Source organism: Halyomorpha halys, unplaced genomic scaffold (assembly GCF_000696795.3).
Source record: "Halyomorpha halys isolate HHAL.00 unplaced genomic scaffold, Hhal_1.1 Scaffold1265.1, whole genome shotgun sequence".
NCBI lineage: Eukaryota > Metazoa > Arthropoda > Insecta > Hemiptera > Pentatomidae > Halyomorpha > Halyomorpha halys.
The window spans coordinates 232373-254303 of NW_027110971.1; the positions used below are offsets into that span (position 1 = coordinate 232373).

At 31.4% G+C, this 21931-nt stretch overlaps 1 protein-coding gene across 1 annotated transcript in view; it reads right to left on the reverse strand.

The window, feature by feature from the left end:
* The window catches only part of Syn2 (Syntrophin-like 2), a 227035-nt gene that overhangs the window by 122678 nt on the left and 82426 nt on the right, over positions 1–21931 (reverse strand). Inside the window, exon 2 of the mRNA XM_014433774.3 lies at positions 8385–8452. Within this exon, the coding sequence (XP_014289260.1) occupies positions 8385–8447 (63 nt within the window). The 5' untranslated portion in view covers positions 8448–8452. The remainder of the gene's footprint in view (positions 1–8384; positions 8453–21931) is intronic.

The following is a 21931-nucleotide window of genomic DNA, read 5'->3' on the forward strand; positions in this document are numbered from 1 at the left end:
ATTTTGATTAGGCATGACATAAAATATGTCTTCCTATGTTATCATTTTATAATTATCATTACTTTAATTCGTTAAATTTTCGATATCGATATTTTAAAATATCGATATTTTAGTTCCGATATAATATCGATATTGCTATCCGATATCGATATCAATATCAATATCGATATTTTTCTTTCGATATCCCATCCCTACCTATGAGTAGCATCTAATGCCCTCATAAACCCCGGAGGGTGAGGGTAAAGTGTGGTCTTTGAGTAGTCGCCCATCCAGGTGCTGACCACGCTCGACGTTTCTAAATTTTATTATTTATAGCAAGCATCATACTCCATACAGCTATCCTGACTCTTAAATCTATACCTATAAAATCAAGATAAATCAAGGATTTGTCAAATCTACTTTATAAGTGGCATTATCTACAATGTTGGTAAATAAAATAAATTTTAATAACTTGATGTATTAGGTTATATTTTACTTCAAAGGGTTATCATATCAACTATCAAACTGAAGGCGCTTTCTTTCAAATATTTCTTTTTACTGATTGGTCCTTTTGTTTTTCACTAAAATTTCGGACGTTAGTCATTAATTAGATGTGCTTGGTTATAACTCATTATAGGCATGAAAAGGGCACGTATCATTTCTTACTTAACACGTGTAGTAACCAGTTAACAATAGATCAGGTCGAAATGTGAAACAAATACTAAAAAATATCTTTACATTTTATACAACAAATCGTAACAATGAATGCCTCAAAAATTATTATCATTAAAAATAAAAGCTATTTAAATTACTTTATTTGGATAGAATTGATACCTATTTCAGTATCAAAACTCAAGGCACCATTTAAAAAAAAAAAAAAAAGTGCTCTATTCCCTTTATAGAAAAATATAATCAAGAACTCCTAACTCCAATAAAACTCGAGAGAAGATATTGACATTTGATTCCCCTTGAGGGAGAAATCCTCTGGTCTTCTGATGAAATTTGATCACAATTTCTGTCGCTGAGAATTGAAAGGCTAAATGTCTCAGGACTATAGACGTCACTAGGATTTGCTTCAGCGGGAGAGTAGAGGGGGCAAATACACATATATATTTCTGATTTTTTCGAAAACATACTTTCATTTTTAAATCCCTAACTACCCAAACCTACTAGTTTCTAACCTTGCATCCTCTTCCATTCCTGGCAATCCTCCGATGCGCCTGAAAAGAAGATTGCCTTGTGACCTTATATTGTAAAATGTTTTTAGAGTTCAACTACTGGGTAGTTTCTCTACATACTGTATCATATCATTATGATCTTACTTTAAATTTGCTTGATGTATTTTTTAAACAGTTGTAAATGTTAATAAATAAAAAAATCTGATAGTAGGTAGAATAATAGTCATTATCTTTTCTAAGAAGGACAAATTACTTTTATGTGCCTAATCTTCTTTTGAACAGAAATATCTGCACTGATGAGTACAAAGGATTATAGTCCAAAAAATGTCAATGCAATTGTGTCAATTATAAAGTCAGATTTATATGCACAAATTAAACCAATTCCTGTTGAGTACTTGCCCAAATGATATTGTTATGACCAAGTGCAATGGAGGAGTTGAGTCATGAGGCACAGAGCGTAATTCTAAGCTAGTAAAAAAAGATTTTGATGAGACTTGATCAAAAAGTTAATAATCATAAAATAATATCAAAGGAGCTAAAAGATCTTTAGAGCCCAGTCTCTTTTCCTCATCTTCAACTACGAGCAGCCAACCCTAAAGAGACCACCCACCCAGCACTCTCTCACTCACCCAGAGTTTGGAAACTGACACTTGATACATTATTGATCTGTACTTGGACCAACTCTGCCGTGGCAGTCCCAACTTAAGTTGGAGGGGGAGACAATATAGCTAATTAGAGAAGGTGAAGGAGCCGTGTTTTTGGAAGTTTGGTGCCACGCCCAGCCCAAGGCAACTTATCTCAGGGTTATCAACTGAATTGTTAAGCTCTGGGGTAGGGGAAAGTTCTGAATAATGAGAACCAGTGCGAGAGGTGGGCTCCATGGGAGTGGCAAGGGTTACATTCATATCTAATCATTCTACGATTCAGTAGTGTGGAGAAGCATCTCTTGGACAGAGCATGAGGACCCTTAAAGGGTGTAAGCAGCAAACTACCAAGATCGTATTTACCTTTCAATTTTTTTGATTATTTGATCGTTTCATTATTAATTCTTACCTGAGGAAACTGAATAAAATTTTAAAATGGAAAAAGTAACACCCTCCTATGTAAAAAAAATGCTGATTCGTGTGACTGTGACAGTGTAATATTGCGAACTTGAAGCCTTCAAACTAGACAGGCAACACCGAAGGAAGGAAGTGGCTTCGAAAGCATTCCTCGACAGAAAAGATATTTAATAATGTTGGGCTTTTGATCGAGTCTGGCACCCAGGACTTTTCCACCTCCGCAAATTCCAACCTCCTTCATACTTCCTCATCATCCCTCCCTTTCTCAACGATAAATTATTCCAAGTAAACCACAATGGTTCCTATTCATCTCTCTATTCTCAGTTCGCTGGTGTTCCTCAAGGTACTATCCTCGGACTCATCGTCTACACCGTCTATACAGCTGACATCCCAACCAATCCTAACACTATCCTCACCATTTATACTGATGACACATGTGTGGTCGCAGTTAATAATAGCCCTTTAATTGCATCCCAAACTCTCCAATACCATATCACAGCCCTCGAAGAATGGTGTCGTAATTGGAGGATTAAAATAAATCCCATTAAATCACCTTCGTCTTAAATCTACTGACTGCCCTACAATTTCCTTTAACAATGTTGATCTTACCCCCGTCGAACAGATCCACTACCTTGGACTACATATGGACAAACGCCTAACCTGGAATCCTCACACAAGACAGAAAACTGCACGTCGGGTTTAACTATTACAGCACTTACTAGACAAACGGTCTAAATTTCCAATCTCTTACAAAGGACTGATCTACACGATTTTAATAAGGTCAATCTATACATACGGAGTTGAGCTTTGGGGCTCCACTAAATTTTCGAATTACTCTCGTTTTCAATCCTTACAATCCAAAATCCTTTGTAAAATCCTCAATGCTCCTTAATTTGTCACCAATAAAATCAATCATAAAGACCTTAATGTTCCATATGTAACCTTCCATCATAAACTCCCTAACTAGTTTCTAACCTTGCTTCCTCTTCCATTCCTGATAATTCTCCGAGGCGCCTGAAAAGAAGATAGCTACGAGACCTGCTAAAGTAAAAATTTCATTAGTGTGCTACCAAGTTTCTCTACACGCCTGTATCACTCCATAATAACATACATCAAATTTACTAAATGAATAATTGTATATAGTTGTAATTCCAATAAAGATAATAAAAAAATAAAATAAATAAATAATGAAGGAGAAAAAAAAAATCGGTAACTGACAGACAGCTATAAATTATTAAGTAGAATCTTAGTCTAAAGCAGTAAAATACGAAACCAGAATTTTGACGGTTACATAAAATGAACTTGTGGAGTAATTTAAGTAATATTGCCGTGTTTTTAGAATCGGATATTTTTGTTGTAGTTTTAAGGGAACTAGCGAGAAATCCTTGTATAATGGAAACTTTACTCCGAATGAAAATAGCCTACGATTGTGAAAGGGAAGACAAGTCCTAAAGGACCTACGTACAGGTCCATGCAGGAAGGAAACTCCACCCAGTAAGGAACTAGCTTTCCATCGTGAAGGAGATAGCAAGTCCTATAGGAACTTGTTCTAGGTTACAATTTTTGCCTGAGGATAGTAGTTCTCGTTGCGGCTGTTCATATCGGTCAAACGCCAGTATGAGCGTTGACCAGCAGATAGTAGTAAGATCACTTCAGAAGGATTGGTGCTTCTCATGGATGATTTTATATGTGAAAAAGGAAGCATTAAGGATTTTGGATAATAACAATTTGCATAAAAGAGGAATTCAATGGTTTTAGTAGAGCCCCAACGCTCAACAACATCCAAATAGGCTTTATTATGGTTCTGTAAATGAGTCTTTTCTAATTAATAGGAAGTTTGAACAATTCATCTAGTATGTTTCGTCAGAATCGTCTGTTAAGCAATATTTTCCTGTCTTGTATGAGGATTCCAAATAAGTCGTTTATCCGGATATAGTCCTAGGTAGCGAATATGTTGGACAGGGTTAAGTTGAGTATTATCAAAAGATACTGTACAGGTAGGATGTCATTTATTTATTTAAGTGTTTCGACCACTATGGTCATTTACACTGAATTTACAAAGTTAGTTAGTACACTACTATTGACATATTTCCAATGTTACAAAGTGAGAAAGTTGAAAATTAACAATTACTGTTACAAGTTACATTACATTACAATTTACAGATTTACGAATTTACAATAACAATTACAATTAGTTAGACTATATGTGATCATAAATATTAATGATTTTTAGAAAGTGAAAAAGTTTTGTTATTGTTGTGGGATCTTCGCTCAACATCTCCTGTAAATCTAAAGAGAACCGATGTGGTTCGTGAGCTATACATTCAGTTAGAATATGCCTAACGGTGAGATCGTTTCCGCAGTAGCGACACATTGGTGCATTTTCTTTTTGCATGAGGTGACCGTGAGTGAGTCGAGTATGGCCTATCCGAAGACAGGTTTTAACCACATCTTGTCTCCGATGTCATAGATTTACGACGATGAATCTCAACTTATTCAATTTCAAACCATGATTCAATTTGTTATAAACATTTTCAAAATCGGTAAACACAATGTGTGGGTAGATTTGCATCTTGGCACTGTGACCAGGCTAATCCAAAATGTGTTAAAAAGATAGGATTTAAAAATCTAAACCGATATTGAACCTGATGTTATCATAATTACATATATATTATGTACAAGATACATAATATTACATACACAAAGAATAATCTTAAAAAAGTTAATGAACAGAGTTTTTTTGGCTTATAAGTCGGTAAATAACATCGATAGTTACAGATACAGAGCCAGCTTCATCATCAGAGATCATTTTTTATGCGCGGCACCAAGTTCCTGAGCTTACAATGCTTCATGGAAACATTTTTACGAGCTAGCTGCAGAATTGTTACGAGCTATTTTCTGTACTCATACATGGTAGTATATGATGAACAAATCTTTAAATATACAACTAATAGAGTATTTATCTGCCTATTATATCAAAATGTTTAGTGATCACCGTGTAATATTTTATTTTATATATAAGATGGAATACTAAAAAATGGGTTGGTCGGCCGTTAAGTGGGCAGGAGGTACTTCTCTAGTTATAAAAATGAAAATATATTTAGTTATTAAAGTAAGTGCTACTAAATTAATTTTTATAAATGGTTGATCAAAACAGAGATACTTCAGCTAAAAACGGAAAAAAGAAAAAGTAAGTTAGAAAAGCCATTAGCCAAAGGGTTAGAAGAAAAAAATCCTGATAGAAAGAGCGAAAGATGGGATTTGTATGTCTGGGGATATAACGTCTAGCCTACTACGAGACACAAAACACATGTAAAGATGATAAGAGAAAAAAATTAGTAAAAATTATATTTCCGAAATAATTAGATATTTCTTTAAGCGAAATATTTTTTATTTATTCAGAAGGAATTTTGTGATTTATTAATTTAATTATTTTTGAACACTTATAAAGAACAATGTACAGATACGGGCTTAATGTATATGACTATCTAGTGAAGAATTAATATTTATTCATATCAACAAAAGGGTAAAATTGTTTGTTATTTGATTAAGTGTTTTTTTTTTAAATAATTCAAAAAGTCCTCCTTACGACAAATCTCACAAACGGGCAAAAACCGGAGAGCACACTTTGTTCAGTCCGATGGACAAAATGGACTTAGTCTTTGGGTTCTTGTGTAGAAGAGGGGTGAACACAAGCCCTGTCGGTAGTGGATATAAGAAACAATACACTGTAAATTTTTTGAAAATTTCTATATTAACCTGGTTGGTTTCTTGTGTTTTGTTTTTGTGAATTTGTCTCTTTCCTTTCATCTTCCATCATTCCACATACTCACACTCAAAAAATCAGAATATCTTAGCTCGTGAGTATGTATTATAACGCATAATTGAAATGTTTGTTTGTAAGGATGGCGTTTAACCCGAAACGTTGAACATTTTGTTTTATTAATTACAATTTTTTAATTAATTTTGCGTTTAAAATTGACTAATTTGTTTCCAATTTAAATACATTTGTATATTTTATTTTGGTCATTTTCTTCAGATAATTCATATTCACTCCTTTTTTTAGAAGGGATGAAATAGTCCATTTTGTCCATAGTGGATTAAATCATTACTGACCGATCACTACTTTATTGGGCTGTCAGAATGAAAATGGAAAATCACTCTAATTAGTAGTCTTCCGAATTTTACTTAACTACTTTTTGTTTTCCTTAAGCAAACTTAATAACAATAAACCTATTATGCCGGCCTGTACATGGACGGTACAGAGCTGTGAAGCAGTATACAGCCCCAGTACAAGGGGACTACTGTCCTAAGGCCAGATGTCCTCATGTCCACGGCTCATTAGATAGCAGTTGCGAATCTGTTCAACAGTATACCGCTTTATCAGCAATTCAAAGCAAATCCTATACACCATAATATTTAAATTCAACTATATCATTGCATAATAAACATAGTTTAATGCAATATACCGTATGTTTTCTAGGTCATAACAAATTTTTAATGTCTCATTTGAAAAAGTTATATTAAGGCCATTACTGATGCAATAGTAGCATAGTGTATAAAACGAAAACAAAATAACGACCTAGGAATCACAGTGGATGCCCATTGGTTTGTAAGAAACAGTCAATTAAATGGCGTGCTACAATTGTAATCATCAATCAAACATTTTACAAAATTCGATTCCTAGATCCTTTACTAACAGTTAAAGGTTTACAACGTAGGAAATCTAACTTCATACCACACTAATGATTCAGGGATTCTGCTATGAACTCTATTTATTTTTATTAATCTTTTTTTTATTATATATTTTTAATATTTGATACTTTTTATATCTTAATACATTTTGTATATATTCATTACTTTTTATATCTTAATACTTTCTGTATATATTTATTATTGTTTTTATCTGGTATATTTTATTTATATTACTTCTTTTTAATACATCATTTTTTTTAATTTTATATTTATTATACTAATCTATTTTAATGTATGCATATCTACAATTTATGTCCTTGTAGATAATTGTTATTTTTTTTTAAAAATTTAACAGTACTTATGAGCGAAAATACGATATATTTTTATGTGTGTATGTTACTATCTTATTTAAAAAATTTATTATTTATATTTTAATTATATTCTATATTTGTTAAAGAGAGAAAAAATTATTGGGTCAAGAGAGTAAGCATAATTAGTTATAACAACAATTAAAGGGACAAAATTGAAGATGAATGAAGAATAAAAAGATAAAAAAAATAAATATAATATAAAAAGAAAAGAACGATAAACAAAAAAAAAATCATGTATTCCTATTATATATTATAAATTTACTATACTAAGCTAATGCATTATAAGAATTTAAAAAATTTGTTTAACTAGATATGCTTTGTAGTAGCTGTGTATAGCAGCCTCGTACAGTGGGGCAGCACGTTTTTGAATAATGTTTTTCTATCTATATATAAATATTAGTTATTGTTTGTAACTTTTTTTTGCTTTCATTCTTTAATGTTCATACTTATTTTCATAATATTGTAAATAGGAATTTTTTTTTTTAGTATGAGATAAAATCCCTACATTACCAACTGTTAAAACCCAATCCAGCTATTATAAAATCCATGTGAGAGCCACCAGGACGGTCTGATAATAAATAAACGTAAAAATAAAACATATATAAGAAGATGGTCAGGGTTGCGGTCAAAGGAGAAACAAAAATAGTTTACAACTAAAGTAAAAATAAAATTGTTACTTTACCCAAATTGAAAAGTTTGTGTTGAAAATATTCAACTTAATTCAATTATTTCATTTTTGTTATAATTTAAATTTACCCTTATTAGCGAACACCTACGTTTAACATATTTCCCTATTAGGGAATGAAGTTTTTCATCTGCGGAGAGATTATAAATAGGGTGACTAATTTATAAACTATATTTAATAAATACGTAATGACTCAACGATAAGAGAATTCGCACTGACATAAAAAAAAACTTGAAAATATCAACATTACCTATAATCTATATGAAAACAACACATACAAATATTAACATTAACTATAATCTATATGAATACAACACATACAAATATTAACATTAACTATAATCTATATGAAAACAACACGTACAAATATTAACATTACCTATAATCTATATGAAAACAACACGTACACACGTACCTTGACATTGTTGTCCACTTCCTCCAGTATTGGAGTGGACATGGTTCTGCCTGTGATTCTCATTTCCTCTGAAAACAAAAATAATATATAAATATTTAGATATGCTTAGATAAAAATAAGAGAATTTCTTTCGTGACCTACACAGAATGATCGAGAATATATTGATATCTAAGAGGAAGTGCATAAGTGAGCTGAGAGGAAAAGTGAAGCTAAAACCTTATAATGATCTCTAGGGGTGGTTTAGAGAAGTAAGAACAAAAAACGGCTGCCTTCTGTTTCAATTTAGATTACGATGGCAGAAATAACTATTAATTCGACGTAAATCTGAGCTCCGAGGGCGTGACTAACTCCCCACTTTTGCTTTGAAGGAGAGTAGGGTATTCCACTCCCCCTGGTTAAAACCCACATTTATTTTTTTGGAAACGTTAGAGAATTTCCACTATGTAGGTCTAAATTATGGCGATTGAAGTTCTTTTTAAGCTCACTTAAACATTCTTTTATAAATTTTTAATAAATATAAAATTAATTCATAGTCACACTACCTTTATTTTACTTTTTATTATTACTCATTTTATTATTCATTATTATTATTTTTAGTTTTCTATTTTCTTCTCTCGTCCCTTTTTCAAATTAACTTTTTACTATTAGAGGGGAATCATTTGTTTTATTTAAATGTACCAATATCATTACTTTTTGTTATTAACTTTACTTTCCTCCTTTATTATTCTTATCTATTTTCCTTTTCTTCTTTTAATAATGATATTGTTTATAGTTAGAAGTGTCTTTTGTACGAGACTATACCCCCCATAATCAACTGTTTAAAAAATATATATAAAATAACGGTTATATCAACCATGTAAGGCCCACCAGTCCGGTCTTGATTTAGGGTGCAGTCAGTGAAGTAGCAATGAACACAAATAGGTAAAAGCTATTTTATTTTCCTTGTGCCAACGTTTCGGCATAGATTTCAAGCATTCATTAGGACTGAATACAAAACGGAAAACAACCATAAGATAGTTAAAAATACTAGTAATTTCTAAATACTAGCATATATTTTCGATGTTATTATGGCTGTTATCTCGTTTTGTTTCAAGACCTGAAATTTACGCCGAAACGTCACCACTAATAAAATAAAATGTGTCACTTATTTGTGATTATTCCTACTCTAAAGACCACACCTCTGAACATCTACTCGTACTGAATCTACGGTCAACAATAAACACATCCTCAAAAAGAATTATTTTATATTAAATGTATTAATTTCTAAAAAACTTGTATATGCGTAATTTTCCATGCCAATCCGTAATGAGGACATAAAGTGTCAAGAAATAGTTTTTTTTTTTGTTTTTTTTACGATTAGCACCCAAACGAAAAATCGAAAAAACATAAACAACCTAATCGTTTTGAAAAATCAATTATTTGTAAGAAAGCTTATATCACCACGAGTTAATATAACTATTATACTACTATATATAATAATATAACTATTTTACTATTTACAATTAATACAGTAGAACTAACTAAATGGCAGAGGGCATGATGATGCGCAGTATGCTTTGTTCATCCCAAATCCTATAGCTCTCACAAGCGCCCGCCAGTTTGATGATAGGCTTTACTCATCTGAGCACAAGCCTATAATTTGAATACCATCAGATGATTGTAAGAAAATCTTTAAAACCGAAAATAATTGATTTTGTTTTAGGTATTTCTTGCCTTAAGGATGTGGGTAATCACTATTATGAAATCTTTTAAAATTAGATTCTCTACAAGAATCCTTCATTGAATATAACTCCTTTTATTGAAAACTCCTGAGCTAAGTGCGCATGAAAATAGATCATTAAAATTGAAAGTATTGATCGAGCCTTGAATGTACAACCTGTATAACCGAAGTAATTACCCAAATGTAATTAATAAACATATATTTTATTATAAATACTTGAAATGTTCGTGGTAAACAAATTAATACTAGCTACAAAATTTGTTATAGTAAACGTCTTCTGTCTATTTCGGGAAACATTTCACAAGAAATATGAAACAATGTTCTATTAATTCTATGTTTAATACCTCTAGGAACATCTCAGAGGAAATATCAAGTAATGAGAAAATTTTATATTTCATATCTTTCACTAGTTGCATGACTAAGTCCATTTATTGCAACTTGTCCCACTTCTCTCGACATAATTGCTCATAAAAAACGGTTTATAACTTTATGACGATATTACTATATGGCGTCCTAGAAATCTCATTACGAGCGGTGGGAAATATTAAATAAGTTTTTATTCAACTGAATCCTTTTTTTCTAGAAGTAGATTTTAAAAATAGAATGAAAATGTGTAAAAAGAACCAGTCTGACTGATGTCCATATACTAATCCATACCCAGCGTTAATAAATGAAGTTAAATTCATTCCACATTAATTAGATACCTAAATAAATTTATTTAAATAAATAGTTTTATAATAAATTATAAAATGTAAACTGACAATGGGGAATGAATCAAGATAAGCGCCTAACATTCATAGTGCCCAACACAATTTTTTATTTGATTTTCGATTTTAATAACAGTAACATGTGGTCTGTTATATAAGAGTATTGTTGATAGTTCAACCATCTCCAGTTCCCCAGGGTAACCAACACATTTTTTGGGGTTTTCCAAATTAATGCGATACATTTTTTTTTATTTATTTTTTTTTTATGACCTCTGTTATTAAATCAAATTTAAAGACAAAATCAAATCGAGCAGTTTTTTGAGTAAACCCGTTTGAAAGTGAATATCGCCAAAAAACCGAGAACTCCTTTTTACTGATTTTGATAATTTACGTGCAAACGATGGGAAATATTGTGAAACCTTAAAGAAAAAAAATCGTTTCAGAATTAAATTTCTCATAAGAGCCTTAAACATCGAAAAATATTTAATTATTTTATATTCATATTATTCCATTAAATCATCATGAATCACGAAAGTCGCACAAATTATAATCTAATACCAAAATGAAATAAACAAAAAAGATAAGAAAATAAAATACCTCACAATAACCTCAATAACTGAATTGTAAAATTTATTTTGTGGAAATCAGAGGATTAAAATAAAGCCCATCAAATCACCTTTACCCTACCTCGTAAACCTACCACTGCCCTACAGTATCCTTTAATAATGTTGCTCTTACCCCTGTCAAACAGATCCGCTACCTTGATCTGTATTTGGACAAACGACTAATTTGGAATCGTCCTACAAGAGTGAAAAGACAGGAAATTACACGTCGATTCGACTATTACAGCACTTACTAGACGGACATTCTAAACTTCCAATACATCGCAAAAGACTAATCTACATGACCATAATAAAGCTTAAGCTGGACTTACGGAGTTCAGCTTTGAGGCTCCACTAAACTTTCGAATTCCTCTCTTATCTAATCCTTACAATCCAAAATCCTGAATGCTTTTTACTTTGTCACAAATAAAATCATACATAAAGACCTCAATGTTCCATATATAACCGATCTAGCCCAAACCAGATATAAGTTCTTCATATAGTAAACTCCCTATCCACCCAAACCCACTAATTTCTACCCTTGCTTCCTCTTCCATTCCTGACAATCTTCTGAGGCGCCAAAAAAGAAGATGTAAATGTAGAAATATTATTAGAGTGCTACCAACGAGTGGTTTTTATACATGCCTCCAAAATCATCTTACATCAAATTTACTAGATGTATTTTTATGTAAATACAGTTGTAAATACCAATAAATAAAAAAAAAAATTATTTGAGATGATTCAGAAATATTTTTTGCGGTTTGATTTATTTCCCTCAAAATTAGTAGGCATTTTATTAAAAAGAGAGCAATGTCTGGACAGGTATTGGCTAATCAGCGGCCAGATCCTCATCTCCATTCGACAGCTCTCCCAATCAGATTAAGTTTTATTCAGTTGGGCGCGATGATTGGACGGTGGGGGCCAATCCACAAGCGCAGCGGAAATTCCGCCGGTTCGTCCTAGTTGGACTGATGATGAAGAGATAACTGAGAGCCAGGTTCTCCGAAACGTTATCGAGCAAATATTCGCTTTGATGATCTGTTCTCATCAATTTTTCCTAGTATCATCATCCATTATTCTCTCCGCTAAAAACCATATGAATGAATGAATAGAAAATTGTTTTATTATAAGCTGAATTTTACAGTATTCTCATTTAATTTTTTTTTCTTTCGCATTCGCACTAAAAAAATTCTTCTTTCACTTCAAGTGGCAAAATATTAAATTAATCTGTGTTTGCTGTAAATTACTGTGATTTTGTTAATAGGAAAACTTTTCATGAAGGAATTCTCTCATAAAAGACAATTTTCACAAAGGCCAACAAGATTTATATTAATTTAAAAACCTTTATTATGGAGCCCTCTACTACGGACGTGGTCATCAATTTTATTTTTCATCAGCAATTATCACTAGAACATACACAAGTCTTAATTTATGAATATTTTGTCGCCTAAATTTTGTAGGTCACTTATAAAAGAAAGTGGTAATATAATACTCCACACTATGTATATATAAGAGTACAATCGTTTCGCTTTCTTAAGACTTGCTTTTATAGTTTAAATAAATTAATTTGTATCCAAATTTAAAATTTAAACAAACCATATTATTACTAATAAACTAGCAACTTAAATATAAATTTACACCTCACACCCAATAATTTAAAAACATTTTGCAGACTATTGATTGAATGTATCAACACAGCAATGATATAAAAAACAAGGCAACCATGCAGCTAAAGACGAACACAAACTCTACTTTGACAATATAATAATTATACACAAAGAAAATAATAGTTTCAAAAGAAAAATACTTGAGTCTATTTATATATCAGAAATTATGTTACTGTTTATACTCGTAATTGACTTTGATATGAATTTTAATAATAACAGAAAAATAATTCAGAAGAAAATACGGTTTGAAATAAATCTGCCCAACCTGAGTGTAAGAAGGTTAAAAATATGTGATAAGAGAGATAATGGTGATAAGTTAATCTTTAATTAAAAGTTTTACAATAAACGGAAAAAAAATATAATACGTAATTAGGCTTATGCCTAATACAAGCTTATTAATGATTCCCTATTGTTTTATTGTTCCATAGGGTAATTTGACTGAAATTACTGGGCAAAATAGCCTGTTATAAGTTTTTAAATTGTTGGATATGAATAGGAAATTTATATTAAGGTATGTTATTTTATTATTAATAATATTGTTTGTTAAAAATAAATGTATAATTAAAGATGTAATTTAATCGATTGTCCTTGAAGATGGCCGAATTAGCCGAAACATTGGATTTTTAAAGAAATAAATAGTGTTTTGAGACTTAACTTGGATACAAATTATTTTATTTAAATAATTTTTTTGTTGAATATATTAGGGAATAAAGGATAAATTATATGAAATTGACACAATGCGCTAAGTATTTTATAAGCGCTTGTATGCAGTTGTTTAATTAACAAATTAATTCTTACAAACTATTAAAAAAAAATCACCCTATTTAGGAAATATATTTTGTATTGAAATAAACTAAGATAGTAGCTCTTATTTTATTTTTATATTACGTAGTTCAATAACGATAAAAATTCGCAATTTTTATTTAAAAACGCTGCAGATTACAAATCAAGGTTCAATATTAAGTTAATTATTAATAACAATAATGAATATTATAACCTCTATAATTACAAAATAAAATATATCAAGTTATATACCAATATATCAAGTTATCCAATCCCGCCGTCCATCGTACATCTCAGATATTCTTCAATTTAAATCCTCAGTGCATTCCCGCAATACCCGCTCACGGCCTTCAGACTTACATGTAACTGCCCATCGAACCGCAGCCTTTGGTAGATCTTTCCTCATCCGATTCTCTTCCCTATGGAATTCTATTTCCTCCCTTATTCGTAGTTCTAATACCCTTCCAATCTTTAAATCCCGTATCTTCGACTACCTTCTGTCCACCCAATTCCGGAAGAATAACAATTTTAAGTTTCAAAAAAGTTTTATATATTTTCTGTATTGTATGTCTTAGATATTCGTTTACACTAGCAGAAATTTTTTCATTTATTATTTTTTAGTTTAATTTTATTTGATTTTTTATAATTTTTTTTTTAAATTTACTATCAGAAGTCATATTATGTTTTATGAAGTGGTTTTCTTTTATCATTATTTTATATATTCTGTTAATTATTGTTGTTTATTTTTATCTTTTTAAATTCATTGTATTATTTTACTCTAAGGCTCTAAAGCCTAATTTTGACACCTGTAAATTATTCTAAAGGGATCAATCCCAGAATAAATAAAGATTATTATTATTATAACCTCAAATTTTGAAGAAGGAATTCAAGTAAAACGAATTTCCCGTTCCATTTATCAAAGCCTATGTTTACTTATTCTATGAAGAATTGTGAGAAGTGTGAATAAAAAAAAAAAGTTCTTACTCTAAATTTGTGGTTATACGTTTCAAGATACTTATGTCTGATGAGAGTGAGATGGGGTGTGTTGTCAACGGTTGTTGTTGTTTTGTTTTTTCTAAGACTACACTGCCGATTTTCTTTTAATTAGGAACCGTAGTCACTCAAGGATGTTCAATTTCCAATTTCATTTTTTGGATTTACATGAATATTGGAATATATGAATATATAATCGGAATTATAATTTAATATTATACCTAGAGTAGTATATGCAGCGTTTTCCAATATAAATTGTAAAATCTTTTCATTATTGGACTTCATATGTATTTGATTTGTGAAAAAACAAAGTAGGTAACGGTATACAACTAGTAATAAGTTTGATTAATGAACATTATACTACCACCTACATGTATGTGCCAGGAGGGTACGAAGAAAAAAGACAACAAAATTATGTGGAAAATAAATTGCATATCGTTTAATAATCAAATACAATTATAAATAAATATTTCTTTTTTCTTGATATAGTTTTGAAAAGAATTTCCGAAATTTTATCCATTCTTATCTAAACCGCCCTGTTATCTCTAATTCTTTTTAGCTCTAGTTATCAATAATAGACCGCTGCTATCTCCAGAGCACAATCATAATGCTGACCACTCTAAGAACCGAGTGAATTATAGCGCCATCTCCTGAGATCATCAAGGAATCTCAACTCTCTTCATTGACACTATCTCCGAAAGTATTCCATAAATATTTCCAGAGAAGAGGGTTTCATATTTTCGATAAACTGGAAAGTGGTTCTATCTCTCTTTATTAGTGTATAATCTTTTATAGACGACATCTTAATAAATATATCGTATCAAGTGGAGAAATCCGGCACAGGCGAAGGATCAACTGCATTTAGGCACATGATGGGTCAATCCAATTTTTTTTTCACGTACGTAAATATACAATACATAGTAGATTAGATTTTTATTCAGGGCGATCAACATCTAGGTTATTACACCCTGTTTACTTTATTTATCTACTTGTCTTTGACATTCGATAGTTGAATATAGACTATTTCCTTTTTACACTGGTCGATATTGGTGGATTATATTTTAGTATAAAGTTGAGTTTCTATCAGAAATTTTATTATTTTGTCTATGAATTCTTTAAAGGCTTGACGAAATGATGAGCATTCTTCAATTATATAAGCATATAATTCGATAAAGCATCGATAATGGGGAATGACAGGTTTGGCATATAGGTTGGTCCTCTTTTGTGATTAAGTGGAGGTGTGTTAATTTGGAATGTCCTATTCTTATTCTTGCAACAACCACTTCTTCTCTTCTGTTTTCCCTTATGACACTTGTCCACTTTTGTGTGTTTTTTTTTAATTTCTTAGTTTATGGGTGAGTGGCACGTCAGCCCACATTGAATCCCAACTTTTTCGGATTCTGTTCCTTAAAAATGCCTTTATGTCTTTCGGCTCGTAAATTTCGAGTGGTGGAACGTTCATTGTAGCAGCCTCTTTGTCCGCTGCCTCATTTTCAGGTATTCCTGAGTGCCCAGGAGTCCAGAGAAAGGTTACTACTGTATAAATATATAGTATAGGGAAGTATTCAGAATTTTTAATCCAAGGTTTTGAATGAAATTCACATTTTAAGGTGACCTTAAGTCCCGCTAAATTGTCCCTGAGCGTGTCAGCGAGTGTGTGAACAGGCAATCTTAAAAAGAAAAGATCATACTGAAACAACATATTTAAAGTAGGTATAAGCCTACAACAGTAATTTGTTATCCACTTATCAACCTGTGGAGAAGGTCCTGGGATAGGATCTGACCAAGAATGATTACGAGGTTGTCTAGAAAGGCCAAACAGAATATATGAGAAATGGTTGATGAAAACCCAAACAAATAAAATATGACAACTCAAGAGGACACAACTGAGGAATAGAGCAAGCGTGTGATGGCCCCTAAGGACAGTATTTTAAGTCATTATTTCCCTAGCATAGAATTTAAAAAATAACGAAAAATGTCCTCCCGGACTATAAGGTTTGACAATTCCTCAAATTGTGGAGATTTCGTAGAGAGTACACAGCCTTGGCCGGGAGATACATCCATGAAGGAACATAATAAAGGAATAAATCAACCAACCTGGGTAGTGAAGTTAAAGTTAATGTACCCCACTGATAAACTAAGGAAAGACCACCTGATAACGGTTTTAAACCCCCCCCTCCCTCTTCGTAAAGTTGTGAAATTTAGTTGGGGCTCGGGTAACTAACGACTTTGGTCTCCGTAACTTTCACGTTAAATCTCCTTTAGCAGTTCCCAGAGCCTGTCAGTATCCCCTTACTACCGAGGCCTAAGCCTAAGCTGCTACACATAAAAACAATAGTGTAAGTAAATAAAATGACTGTATAATACCTTAAAAGATAATATAATTCGTTACTCAAAACAGATACTGTAACATACTATAGTATTCACCGATAAAAACCACTTCTATTTAGTTTTAGATATTATCTGTAGCTAAGAGCAACAACGACCAATTTTCCTACATAAAAACTAGAAACTTCTAATGATGGGCATTAGTCAATGTTACAACTCACAGGTACCGAGGAAAGTGAAAGTTTGTAATTCTTTATCATTATCACTACACTGTACGTGCCATGCGGGTTGCACAGTTGTCAGAAACGGTAATTTGACGGACATAATTAAAAAAATAATCTTCAAATACGCACAAAATGTCGTGTTGTCTAATCTACAGTACAGACTCAGAGCTAGCCTGGAATTGTCTAGAGAGACTAAAGGAATTAGCCAGAGGCAAGAAACTGACCTTGATGTTGACCCACGGACATGAGGAGATAGAAGGAAACGGTATGACGAACACACTAGCCAGGAAGGATGGAAGGAATAAATGATGCTAATTAGCCCTGAGCCATATTGCAACATATCTGGAAGTGCAATCAGGAAAGTGGTAAACTCCTGGGAACAAAAAGAGAAGGAAACATACTGGACGCTGAAACCAGGTATGAAACAATACAAGCTCTTCATTAAAATGTCAGAGCAAAAGGCAAAATTTTACCTTAACCTTACTAGAAATGAACTGAGGACGATAACAGGACTCCTCACGGGCCACTGCCCCTTAAAATATCATCTTAAGAAGATGAGGCTGGTGGAGGATTCCACCTGTCGTCTATGAATGGAAGACGAAGAAAAGGCCCAGCACATTCTGTGTGAATGTGAAGCCCTTGCATTCCGAAGATTACAGTATCTGGGGCAGGACAGAATGAAACCTGAAGACATTTCTAGAATAAACCCAAAAGAATTATTGAGCTTCATAAGAAGCATAGGATTCATATGCGATATCTAGTGGAAAGAGGGGTAACTCACAAAAGATCCAATCGGGTCCAAGTGAGGAAGGCATTCCCGACCCTCAGTGTAATAATAATAATAATATCTACAGTAACGAAACATGTTCGAATCGGCCCATTCACTTTTAGTACAAGAGCCAGGATGAAAAAAAGAAGTTATTTCATCCCAATTTTTGATTACTTGAATGCAAAATATGTATAATTACTACTCAAAATTGATGAGTCTGGCAAGTAGGTAGGAGGTGGCACAAAATGTTTTTTGTTTTCTGTTTCAAAACGCTAAAAAAGGTTTGAGTATATTGATGTTGATATAGTGATTCCAGGTAAGGTGGCGTTGAGATGAATTCCAGTAAAGTATCATACTGTTTTACTGGCAGGATTCCATTTCACATTTTTACCTTTGAGGATTGATATTTGGAAAGAGCAAAATTATATGAGCAAGTGTAGAACAGCCATTTTAAGATGTGTAGTAAATTTACTAATTTTTGCTGAACGCATAGAAAAAATAGAAAGCCAATTTTGTAATCAAAATAATAGTCTTTATCTTTCAAAAACTAGTTATTTCGAGCAATTAAAACCAGTTAAACTGGAATAACCAAAAACAGGGTATTTTAGAATTACCACTATTGAATAATTTAGAGGGAAAAGTGGTGTAAATCAGATTTCCTATTACCATAAGAACGATTTCATTCCCGTGCCAAAAACTTGCTGCTGCTTTGCGGCTAAGAGAGTTATGAGTTGCGCCAATGCATCGTCAAATAAGGAGAATGTAGATGTGGCCATAACTCAGCTTATTCAAAAAAGTGAGTTATACTACTTTTCCGTTCACCGCTTAATATACATAGAGTGATGAACTGTCTCAAAACGAAGATGAATGCATTTTCACCACTCCGACTTAAACGCTTCACATCTTCAACTGCTAAAGAAACACCGTTTAACTAATCCTATTCCAGTCTGAGTCCCATTAAATGCTTAGTTTTTTAAGTCTGGTTTTAAGCCAAACTATACTGCTAATTTCTTTTAAATAATTTTGATCCTTTTTCTCTCAACTTTATTCTTTTTAAACTTCCGACGTTTCGACCACTTAGGTCATTAACAAGGATTCCTTATTTTGTTTTCATTTTTTCCTTTAAAATTCTTTAAATGCGGGCTAATTGCCTTTGCATTTAATTGCATGCACATTTTTTCATGTGTCATGTTTAAGAGTTTGCAAATGAAAATAGTAGTAGAGAAGTGGTTAATAAAAGTTTTAAATTTGGAAAGGAATTTTATAGAAGAATTTGTGAATAGATGGGACAAAGGCAATTAGCCCGCATTTAAAGAATTTTAAAGGAAAAAATGAAAACAAAATAAGGAATCCTTGAAAATGACCTAAGGGGTCGAAACGTCGGAAATTTAAAAAGAATATAGTTCAGAGAAAAAGGATCAAAATTATTTAAAAGAAACTAAACCACTCTCAAATAAGTATATTAATAAAAAATAAGTCTATACTGCTAATGTTATATTTATACTAATGATGTTAAACGAGGTGTCGATAGTTGACCGTAGATTAATGATTGGAGAAGTTTGTCGGGGGGTGCGGTCAGCAAGAACAACATAAATAAACAAAACCATATTTATGAGAGATAGTTGACCGTGGATGATGAACGAGGAGAAGATGGTTGGGGGTGCGGTCAATGATAAACAAAAATAAGTTGGATTAACCTATTTTAATGTGCCAACGTTTCGGCTAGTTTCTAGCCTTCTTCAGGGCTAAAAACAGAACAAAATAACAACCACAGTAAGTATAGAGAAATAATAAAAAAGAAAGTATAAACAGAATAATTTTACACATAAAATCAATAATTTTACACATAAAATCAATAATTTTACAAAATAGAATTAATAAAATGAAGTGATGAGAGAAGCGGGAAATAAAATGTATACATAGATAATTGAAAAAGTGGGTAAAATAACATAATTAAGGAAATGAAATAAAAATGAAGTTATATAATGCAAAGAAGTATGAACATATTAGTTATTATTAATTTAAAAATTGAAATATGAAAAGAAAATGAAAATTGAGAGGAAGAAAATATATGTAACAATAGTAGATGATAAAGAGGCAAAATATAAGTAAAGTATACCAAGAAATGAATAGAAAAAAAAAATTCTTAAAAACCAATAATAATATAGTGAACAAAACGTATAACGCGGGTAAGGAAAATGGATAAAAGTGGAGAAAATAAGGGGTAAGAGTAAAATAAAGAAAGAGGAAAGAGAACAAAAAAAGAATAAAAACGAACCTGTTCGCTGGAAAATCGAACGCCTAATATTGATACTGCTGATACTGCGCTAATGACGGCCAAACTTTGGATTAAAAAAACCGTTACAGGAATGACTAAGTGTTTATAATATGTGAAAACCATATTTATTTATTTTATGCTGACGTTTCGACCTGAGTTTCAGGTCTTCATCAGGGCTATAGAACAAAAGAGATAACAACAACATTTAGAGAAACATAAAATTGAAAAGGAACAGTATACAAACAAATTTGGAATTATACAAAATATTGGATTGAATCATAAATGATAAAAAATTGATAATTGAATAGTAAAAAAAAAATTTAATTGATTGATAATCGTGGAATTAGATTATCAATTAGATGGAATAGTAGGTTGAAAACAGTGAAAGATGAAATATATTATCATGTAGGTAAGAAGATATGTATAATATAAGATGTGTAAGTAGTGTCTAAAAAAAGTATGATTCAAGGTTGCAACTTCTCAAAAATGATATGGCCATGTTTTATCATATTGTTTATCTGCTATATTATTAATAGAACCAATATATGCAATAAGAAAAAAATTTTTGTTGTTTTATAAGTTCTATATATATTTTGTGAATTTATCAGCAGAAACTTAATGATCTTGGTCTTACAAAGATATTGAGAAATAGTATGCCTAAGGTTGACGCTGCGAAAAGGGGTATATTTCAAAACAATTGTCGATCCATATAGAAAATAATTTTATGAAAATATCGTTTTGTTTATTTTGTTAAACTAATAACATACATAACAATAAATAAATTATAATCAAAATTAAACACGTATATTGAACATTTTCTGATTAACAACTAATACACAAGATTTAAAATACAAAATTAATCCTCTGGTCGTTAGGTATCCATTTTTAAATATTTGTCGGATAAAATATTGTCTTATTAATTTTTTTCTTTAAATTCTACCAAATATAACATGGAATTTTCATTTTATAATTAAAAGTTATAAGGGAAATAGATAAACTTCTTGCAACAGTCCAAGTAAAAGTCCTAAACATTCTTTCTCAACTTGCTAATGTACCGAGTAAACACTTTAAAATATTGGGAAACTAAATATTTGTTTTTTAGGAGTAAAGAATCTATATCCATTTATGTACCTACAGCTGACAAGGCTTGGTTCATCCAGGACAAACTATCCGGCCATTGCCAATCTCAGACAGTTGTATTCACCCAGATGAACAGCTCGATGACCGAATTTAACCCAATTTTATGTTCGTTCGAATTTAATTTCTTTTTATCTTATGTAGAGACAAAAAATTTAAACAATAATAATAAAATCAATACCATTTATGTTGCTAATTTAAATATATTTTCAATATTAAAAATAAACAATAAGAGTTGATGTTATATCTATAAGTTTTTTTTATCGTTTTTATTTTCAGAATTGAATTTTTTTTTAGCAAAAAAAAAATAGATTCTTTAATTCCTCTAATTATGTTGAA